At 34.7% G+C, this 10,226-nt stretch overlaps 2 protein-coding genes across 5 annotated transcripts in view; both read right to left on the minus strand.

The window, feature by feature from the left end:
• On the minus strand, positions 228–8,407 carry LOC107642634 (villin-4). Of its 4 annotated transcripts, none has more exons than XR_002350982.1 (23): positions 7,869–8,245; positions 7,591–7,690; positions 6,974–7,042; positions 6,631–6,867; positions 6,333–6,510; positions 6,119–6,248; positions 5,850–6,012; positions 5,615–5,762; positions 5,381–5,481; positions 4,606–4,761; positions 4,310–4,378; positions 4,154–4,222; positions 3,931–4,068; positions 3,713–3,841; positions 3,267–3,414; positions 3,128–3,141; positions 2,474–2,614; positions 2,117–2,242; positions 1,946–2,011; positions 1,401–1,728; positions 1,087–1,286; positions 701–865; positions 228–596 (listed from the first exon to the last, which is right to left on the minus strand). XR_002350982.1 is itself a non-coding variant. In XM_016346049.2 (23 exons), the coding sequence occupies exons 2-23, from the start codon at positions 7,922–7,924 to the stop codon at positions 752–754; spliced, it is 2,880 nt and encodes a 959-aa protein (XP_016201535.1). In that variant the 5' UTR covers positions 7,925–7,948; positions 8,288–8,407; the 3' UTR covers positions 228–751. The 4 variants fall into 4 exon arrangements, 2 of the variants coding, with proteins under 2 accessions (XP_016201535.1, XP_020962649.1); XR_002350983.1 differs by having other exon boundaries at positions 228–616; XM_016346049.2 differs by adding an exon at positions 8,288–8,407 and having other exon boundaries at positions 228–865; positions 7,869–7,948.
• Positions 9,224–10,226, minus strand: part of LOC107615711 (spermidine hydroxycinnamoyl transferase) — a 4,790-nt gene continuing 3,787 nt past the window's right edge. Inside the window, exon 2 of the mRNA XM_016317752.2 lies at positions 9,224–9,919. Within this exon, the coding sequence (XP_016173238.1) occupies positions 9,346–9,919 (574 nt within the window). The 3' untranslated portion in view covers positions 9,224–9,345. The remainder of the gene's footprint in view (positions 9,920–10,226) is intronic.

Consider the following 10,226-nt stretch of genomic DNA (forward strand, 5'->3'; position numbering starts at 1 on the left):
GTCTATCAATATTTTGAAATCAAAATTTTTCTAATTTTTTGTGTTTATTCTTCGTATTAATTTATGTTTTAATTATCTTTTTAATAAATAAATAAATAATTAAATATACGCTATTTTTTAGGACGCTGTCAACTTTATAAAGATACTTTTCTTCTAAACTTAATTTGTACAATTTGTAGAGTTGAAGTTCAACAAAAGCAAGAAAAAGTTGCCATAAACAAGAATAAGAAGAGAAAAAAATGATACTTTTATTTGCAAAATAATTAACTTTGAGTGGTTTATACACTCTGCTGTACAAATTTTATCCTCAATTATCAATACAACCTAAGATATTATCATATTGCAAGCTCAAAATTGCTTCGCCAAAATTAATAATGAATGAAAGAATGATTGGAGAAAACTCAATAAAGGCAACCTCAAGCAGTTCTCAACAAAGAAAAAAACTCTGCACATCATCAAACCACTACAAATAAAGGTGGAGAATGGTGGAAAATCTCCAGTTTCTCTCTACATCATGAAATCCATCTTGGGAGGAGCAGAAGCAGCTATGTTAAAAAACACTGATGCTGTCCCTTTCAATCCATGCCAGTTTATCACTACAGAATAGATAGCATATCTGAGGTGTATAAGAAAAAGAGCAAAGACAACAATGTGGAAGTTAAAAAATATGTAGACAGTGACAGGCAAAGTTTCCTTCTACCTGCAACTTGAACTGCATTGAATCAACACGAGGCAAAGTATAATGTAAACCTCAGAACAATTGAACGGTCACTTTGAGTTTGTTTTGTTTCCATTTCGGCAACTTGTAAAATTCAGTCTTCGTCATGCCAAGTTTTTCTTTGAACTCTGTTGCTGACAGATAAGCCTACATGCATGTAGCTCAAACAAGTAAGAACCAAAATGAATAAATCTTATAAACACAGTTTTGAAGGTATTAAGAAAAGGTGACTAAGATGAAGGTGATTTTATATGAAGATGATAGCTGAGAACTGTTAGATGGTTTAATATGTTTGACCAAACTACTTAATATGATATGGGTAACATCTTAGCTATCATCTTTGAATCACCTTAAGAAAAAGCTTATACCTCTCGTTTAGTCACATCAATGTCTGGTACTGGATTGGTAGAAGCTGTGTTAACGCTATCATACGGATAAACTGGGAGTCCTTCATCATCGTCAGCTTCACCTTCTTTTGCATCTTCCTCTGTAAGAGATTCTAATCTGCTGCTCATAGAATCCTCACTATCACTTCTTTCTGGGTTTGATTTGAGCGTATTGGAAGTCACTTTACATCATAACAACACAAGAAACAGATGAGGTATATTACATTAAAGCAAAATCTATTACTGAAATCAAATATCAATGGAGGAGGAAACTCATCAAGTTTATTATTTCATACCTCTAAGCGACTGAGGTATCAACTTTCCCCGTGCTGAAGGCATTTCAAAACTAGAAGTAAGCCGAGCTATGGCTGAAGACTTAGATCCAAGACCAAGAGAAAGAGTATTCAAGTTTGCTGTCCCTGATTTTGGATACACTTTTCTCACAATTGGAGGTGGGGTTGAAAGGTTCCTATCTTTAGGCTTCTCAAAAGTGGATGCTATGGCATTAAATGCTGGCGACCGGCCCCTGACACGAACACGTTCAGGAGTAGGACTAACAGACATGCTGCGCGAGGAACGCTGGCACTTATCACCATATTGTAAAGATGGTCTTCGTTTTGGTTTCTGTTAATGTGTTAAATATTCAACAACCAAAAGGATAAATGAAAATGAAAACAAAATATAAATATGAAGGTCAATGCTTTCACTACTATGCAATAATGTAGAGCAGATTAGTAGATGAAGTACACTAGAACTATGAGAGGAAAATGAAAATGAAAAGTGAATCTTCAGAGAACTATAATTCAAGAACTGTCAGGGAAGCAAAGAAAAGATGCCTTACAACCACTGGTGGAGTACCCCCATTTCTCAAGATTGTAAGCTTCCTTTGAAATGAATTTCCAAGCATCTGCCAAGAAAAAGTGGGGTTGGGGGGAGGGGTGGATGATCAACAAACAAAAATTCAAAATGATATAAAATCATATAATTTAAGCTATTATACTGAGAAACTTACTGCAGCTTTTGCAGCCTCCCATTTGAAGAAACAAGTGAAGAACGGTGGCTCGCTACCTTCCATTACAATAAACATTGGAGTGGTCCGAGATAATTTTTCTAGAAGAAAATCATGCTCAATAAATTTCTGTTCAATCCAAAACAGTAAGTTAAGAATTGCACACCCCATGTCAGAAAGTACTAAAAGATGTAAAAGACAATGTAAGTCAAAATCTTATGGTAGTCTAATGTTATACTGGTCTTAAAAGGACAGAAAAACAACCATCTTGTGAAGTTATATTGATAACTCTTCAGAATATTATTCACTAAGTTATACTAGCACATTTAAAACTTCCAGCGAAAGCAAAATCAGTTATACCTCGCCAATGGTTAGAGACTGCATTCTGCTCTTGGGGTCAACTCCCTGGCCAACCCAGACAAAGATTTCAGAGTAACAATCCAAGATGAATATATCTTCTGTCATCAGATCATCCTGGGAAAAATTGTATATCTCTTTCACCTGCAAACATCCCTTCAGATTAATGCATTGTAGCAGGTACAAATTGATCAAACTTTTTGCCAGCATTTTATATTGAGAGTTAGTCTTAAAAGGAAGAATAGATGGTCAAAACTCAAGAAGGGGTATCATATCCAAACTTCAAATATAGATATTTTATATTGACCAGGTTAGCCATAATTTGTTTGTATTTAGCCAATATAAAATAAAGTTTGGTAATTATATGAGTTTAATTAACACCAGTGTCTAGCTAAAATATATCACAGGACATATAATCAAGTGAACAAGCATATGGACTGCCATTGCAATAACTTGATGAAAACCCAAGAATGCATCTTTCACACTTAATCAACAGTATGTCATCCCTGTTCTGTAACTATTCACTGCTGATTAAGCCGATTTTTTTAATTATCAAGGATTTATTTTGTTTCCTATTTTACCAGTTTGAGTACCAGCTTGATTTTCCATCTTGAATAATGATTACTTATATCAATACAGATAAGTCAGTGTAGGTACCTTTAAGTCTCCTCCTGGATGTTGGTCAATCAGGCAGCCCAAGAAATCATTATAAACAAGTCATCCATTTGCCTTCAAGAAGAGAGGGATCTGGGGGCGAACATAAATCTTTTCTATCAAACAAGAAAATAGTCCTTACCTTTTGAGAAGTGACAAGAAAATAGGTGAGGGTCATGCTCCTTGCCCCTCACAATCTTTTGACTTGGATATTCTGTTTTTCCTCCTAATAATTCCCAAAACTGTTCAGATTCTATACCTTCCTTATGTGATTTGGGTTGTAACTCTGGCTGCAGACAATTGGCAAATATATGCATTCAGGAAAAAGAAACTTACTTTATATATTGGTATATTTTTCAGCTCAGTGGCTTGGAAAAATGTGAGATCAATCCTATATATCCCAATGGAAAATGTGACACCATTATGCCTTGTCATGAATCATGTCTAAACTCAGCCCATTTACACTTAAATCTCTTCTAATCAACTCATTCAGAGTCTAATATAAGTATGTAGGTGGAAAAATGGTTATCCTTTGAAGTTGGATAAAACAGATATTTCAGATCAAGTATTTCTTGGAACATATCAGACCTTTATGAAATCCAGCATTCTCTCAACAAGTTCATGGTCTTCTGATGTTGTTAAACTTCCAGACCAACTAAAGAGGGCGGTTTCGCTATGAAGTATGTAGCAATGGGAGGAATTCAAGGAGGAAGCAACCTGGTTGGCAAAAGAATATTCATTAGTGTGCATTACTCATACAAAATGGGTCTATAGAGATAGGCACTGTAAAGAGGCAAATGACATACTGGTTCAACTTGTATAGCTTGCATATTTTCTGGATCAGAGCCCTGGATGCGGAATAATGCAACACCAGCCTCTTTGTATGTCTCATCTGGAATTCCCTTTTCTGCAATGTGATTCTTGTATCCATCACTAAGTCCACCCTGATAAACAGTATTAAAGGAAAACAGTTATATTCGTCAAAAAGAGTGGTTTTTTTCTTAGTTCCAAAAGATGAGGATCCCACACCTTAAAAACGATGAAAGTTTGCATGATAGCATGAAATTGAATTGGTTCACTGCCCTCATAGATACGTGCCTTCAATCAATTGGACATGGATAATGTCAATAAGGACATGAGCAATGAGTGGACATAATCTTGCAACAAATCGAAATGAAAAATTACCATGGAAGGGATAAACTTCATTGACTCAACCATTTTGCAGCCCATTGAAAGAGCTGTAGTTCTATCTCCCTACTTTCAAAAATAAATAAATAAATAAATTACCATGTAAGGTATGCAGGTTAATATAGTACAGTTCTGAAACAATTTCTGTTTCCAGTACCAAAGAAAATACCAATGTTGTGATTGTTTGGAGACATCATGTTTTGCAAGCAGATTTTAAGTTGTTTTATTTTGTAATAAATCATCATAAACAGACATGCAAGAAGAACCAGAGGAAAATATTTCAAATCTTTCACCTCAACACTATTATTTCCCATCCATGCTCCTATGAGACACTCTTCCCTATCATCTCCGTTATATGTATACTGAAATATATAGCAATCTCCACTATAAAACTTTGAAAGTTCAGAGTCTGGTAGGGAAATTTTTTCCTGATCGTTTACGCGCCAAACCTGTGCAGTAATAGTAAACCCCTTGTTAACAACAGAAGCAAAAGAGAAATGTTGAAATGAAGCACAGTCAAGCCAATCATTCGAGCCAAAAAGGGAGAAATACAGAGCATATTTCTAAAATTGTTAAGGGATGCTATTTATCAAAACCTTATGAAGCAATACAAATATTTGCCTAAGATATCTAGCCACAACTGCTTGTAAATTCATAAATTCCACAATGGAATTGACTACTTTCTCTTTGCTGTTTCAAGTCAACAATTATGATCTAAGTAAGGCATGCTTTTCGGTGAAAACTTAAATAGTAACAAAGTGGAACGAAGGAAAATTCTTGGGATCAATAAAGCAAAAAGAAACCATGGGAAAGAGCTTTTGTCAAGCCTTACATGGGGTTACAATACCAATAGCCAAAATTAATTCTTCAGAATTCCAAGTTAAATCTAAACAAGTCAATGTTTCACATATTGAAGTATATAATAGAATACAGCTTGCATGTCATGTATGCTTGAAGTCATCTTTAGAAGGAGAAACCAGTGGAGCTTTCAGCATGCAGATGACTTAGTGTAAATGATTCTTGCATTACAAAAAATCAAAAGACATCAGTGTTGATGGATTAAGATACCTGCAAATGTCCTGTGCAATCAATGTGCGGTTTAGGTTCTTCTTTTACTGGCTCAGCTTTCAATAGACCCTTTACATCCACTCCTTGACGTTTTAGAAGTGCTATAAAGAAACAAAATAATACATAAATTTATAAGAATATAATGACAGTATGACCAATTATGCTGAGAAACAAATATAAAGGAGGAGAAATCTATACAGGCTACAAAAGCTACAAAGTTTATTTCAAACTAACCTGCCACCTTGCCGCGTCCATCTTCGGAATTTTGCACATTAGTTGTCTCAGGCCAAGAATCAAACTTGGACTTGAACATCACTGTTTCAAATCCTTCAATTATACGAATTATCTGGGATTTCGGTCGGTCGGTGCTATTGAGTAACTCCTGTTTTAAGTTAGCAGCAATTTAAGAGTCATAACTCAGTAAAATGTTGAACAGTATTAAGAAAGATATAATCAAATGAGGTCTTACTTCTGCAGATACACCTGCGCTTTTTCTTGCATCAAGAGAAGTGTTTCTTCCCATCCATATAAACACTTCCAACCCACAATCTAGAATATAGCATTTTTTTGTTTCAAGTAACTCCCTTGTCAAAGAATCAGCTTCAATTGGTTCTGCCTTCCCTTTTTCAACACTGTAAAAGTGCTACTTTCATTAATTAACTAGAGCATTATAGAATCTATTTAAATATAATCATTGATTTTCACCAATATAATCTGCTCACTGAAACAACATATTACCGAAGCAGCTTTAGAGGATGAGAACCATGTTTAGCATCATCACTAGCGCCTTTTCGGGGAAGAGGAGCAAAGCCTCCAAATAAAGCCCAGAATTCTCCACTTTCAGCATCAGCCATCAACTTTCCATCCTCTGCATGGAAGTTCAAGTACATACATTCAATTCATGATACTAAGCAATCACTTTGAAAATTTTAAAATATATCTCTATACTTGCCAATAGCAGCTATGTCACATTTGCCATCATGGTAAGTATCCTTAATATACTGCACAACTTCCAATGCTTTAGCCCTTTCTTGAATAGATGAAGTGGAACCATTAAATTGGAAGATTTTGGACTCGGTATCCAGAATAAAAACATCATCATGGTTGAGAGAAGATCGAGCAAAAGGAACCTGTAACCAACACATATAGCTAAATCACAAGTAGTACTAAGGTCTCCATGCATGTGTGGTGTGATATACGGTCTGGACAATAATAAGACTCAAAGCTAAACAAGTTATTGTCACACTTGCCTCTCTAACGTGTACAACATGTTTTCCTTTGACCTCAAACAACCGTGTCTTATATTCTTCAGCCTCAGCATGGTTGAAACCAGAGGCAATTCCACCTTCTTGTGGTATAATGCATGGTTTGAAATAAGACAGGAACTTTTCAGTTTCGTGACCTTGCACCTCACGATACTGAACAGCACGTCCTCCTAGAGTTGCATCCAACTCAACTGTTTTTATAGCTGCAGTACCAGCTTCATCCTATGTTATTGTCATCAAGTCATCATGATTAGTAACATGTTATAAAGAGCTAGTTGAATCAAAAACAGGTGGAGGAGAATGGCAATATATAAACAATAAAACTTACCTGACTGGTGTCTTTTCCAAGCCAGAAATGGATATCATGGCGTAGAGCACCACTTTTTGAAGCAGTTGTCTGCATGGAGTGTATCAGAAAAAAGAAAACTTTGGCACATCAACATCTTTTATGTTTGTACCTAGAAAATGCATATAACAGCAAGAACTGTTCTGTATCACTTTGTCATATTTGAATCTAACTAAATTCTCAGGCTTGATAATGTCCCCCTTCTTTTGGTTGCACAGCTTTACTCTTATGATAAAAGTTAGAGGTTTTAATTTGATAGTGAAACACTAAATATCAACTTAATATTAGAGTTCCTCTCCACCTTCTAAGGTTGCACTCTTTATGCAAGAAAGCCAGAGAGGCAAAGTTAGCATAAAATAGAAACATTATTTAATAGGATTTCTTACATCTAATTCTCTCCCTATACTTCATAATAGTGGGAGCCGCATGTGCTAAATCACCCTAAAAGCATTTAAGTTCCATAACCAATGTTCACAAAGAAAAAAAAAAGAAGGAGCAAATATCAAAATCGATCTCGTGTGACATAACATAACAACAATAAATGTCAATATGAGGCCAGCATTCCATGAAAGAGAAACCAGTTGGAAAATATTGGTTACCTTTAAGATCACATATGAGTCACCAGTGTAAAACTTCCCATGAGAAGACTCAGGGATGGGAACTGGATTAAAATTCTCAATACGCCAAATTTCAAGTCCACTATCTATGGTTAAGGAAAACCATAATGAAGAAGTACTAGTAAGAGTACAAGCACGAAATCAAAACTAAATGAACTTGAATAAACTATCTCCAGATGAAAATATTATAAATTGTAAACATCACAATACATTGAGACAGAGAGAAGATAGATATATTATTGTTAACTAGTTCAGGATACTCCTTCTGTCCAGCTCCTTTGAAAGCTGGATCCAAATCTTTCATTGAAACAGCCATCCTTGAATATCAACAATAATTACCCTGAAACAAAGCAATGAATCTGGATATCAAATTAGCTGAATCTGTTCTATAGCTGAAAATAGGAAATGGTGAATTGCAAAGGTAGCTTATCAGCAACGGAAACAAAACGCGCCACCCCCAAAAAATCATAGAACGAGATTCAGACACATTTTTTCGGGTGGCATTTTGTTGCAATTTTTTGTTGATCATTGTATCCGCATTCTTCAATGCCTTCAATCGAATAATATTAGCGCGCGCGTCGCAATTGGATTGAGAATCGAAAGCGAGTTTTTGGATGAATTCAAAATTTTCTATGACTAAATAAGAAGGAAAAAAAACCACGCACAATAAAAACTATACCTTTTTCTTATAATTAATGTGGGAATCAGCTACAGTGCGATGAGAAATTCCATTGTTTTGGTATGTAGCAGTGGGTAATAAATGACACTGAATATGCATCCATACATGTATCACCACTTTTTTGTTTTTTTTTTTTGTTTTTTCCAATTTCTATTTTCTATAAATTTGTTTGTTCTAGAGGTTTTCTCTTTTGCATGTTAGTGACATTTCCTTTTTCTCTTTTTTTTTTTAATTTTATTTAATTTTTAATAAATTTGGGACAATAATTATTTGAGGAGATAGAAGAGATGAGAGCGAATGGAGTAGGGAGTTTAAGAATGTTTGGCAATGGAGGGAGCTGACTTCCGCATTTTGTGGATTGAATGCCAAAAACATACTTTAGCCTAAGGTGCTGCTGCTTGCTAGGAATTATTAAAATTAAACTTTATATAATTACAGTTACAAATGATGGAAGTATTTATATGAATATCACGTACTAATTCATGTGTATAATTTATGGTAGAAACTCATATTCAATTAACTTTATGTGAAATTGATAAGTGAGAGCCGTTAGATGATAATTTAATTAATGATTATATTACGTGTACATTAAAATTAGTCACCGGTATAAAATATATGTTGAAATATAAATACACATTAAAAATAAATTAAACCACATATATATAAATACATTGATGATTGATTTTAATGACTGATTTTAGTATACAAATAACATTTTTGTTCAACTAAAATATCAAGTCATTTAACGATTCTCAACTATCAATTTCAAGTGCACCTAAATTTTTAACATAATTTATTTGGGTATTAGAATAACACCATAAATATATATTTTGTAATTAAATATTTTACATGGGACGTATTGCATATTTCATACTTATTTTTCAAAAGATATTATGTTTCAAACGAGTTGAACTGTATTGATTGTTAAACATATAGTGAAGAAAACAAAATGAAATTGATATTACGAAATTCGTACATACATTATTCCATGTAAAAATACTAAAGAAAACTATGGTTATTAAGAAATGAAATCTAATACTATATTAAACACGGTTCAATTAGCATGATTCCTCTTGGTAGAAATGCTTCCTAAATGCATCCATATGATCCACTTGCAAACATATAGCAAGAACAACAGAACCATCACTATCAAGACCAGGAAGAAGAACAGAATCACCATCAAATTCATGTGTACCGGGATACATTTGAACCTCTTTACCCCATCCAAAGTCAAGGCCGTTGACCGGCAAAGTCAACCAACTGACCACACCCATGTTAGGGTTACCATAGAATGGACCCTTGTCACTTCTCATGGCATGAAGATCCTGAAACCTGCTCAAATCCTGTTGGTTCTTCAAGAACTCAATCTCTGACTTGATGTACTCATCAGTCACCTTCTCAATGGCTTCCCTTATTCTGCTTGAAGCATACCCTAATGGCCTTGAAACCAAATCACCGGAAAGAGAGGTTGCAACCACGTCCAAGGTTGCGTTCCCGAAGTACCCTTTTGGCAATGGCGGCTTCATGCGACACCTTGAATCCACACACACCCCTAGACACGTTGGTTGGTCATTTTTGTGCTCCCTTGCCTTGCATGCGCTTCTCCACACGTGCCCCGCTACTGTTTCGTACCTACAACACAACATATGCTAAACTTGCATAAGTGAAAAAATTAATAATCATTAGTTTTTATTTATTATTTTACAAATATCCTCGCTTTAAATAGCTTTTTTCCGCAAACCTTATCGAGAAATGGCAAATATTTTTAGTGGAAAAAACAAATTGTTAGTGTTGGTTCTAAGTTCTAACGCATAAATACAAGTGAGGAAGAAATTTTTTTTTGGAACGACCTTATCGAAATATTTTTAGTGGAAAAAACAAATTGTTAGTGTTGGTTCTAAGTTCTAACGCATAAATACAAGTGAGGAAAGTGAGGAAG

Source organism: Arachis ipaensis, chromosome B01 (genome assembly GCF_000816755.2).
Source record: "Arachis ipaensis cultivar K30076 chromosome B01, Araip1.1, whole genome shotgun sequence".
NCBI lineage: Eukaryota > Viridiplantae > Streptophyta > Magnoliopsida > Fabales > Fabaceae > Arachis > Arachis ipaensis.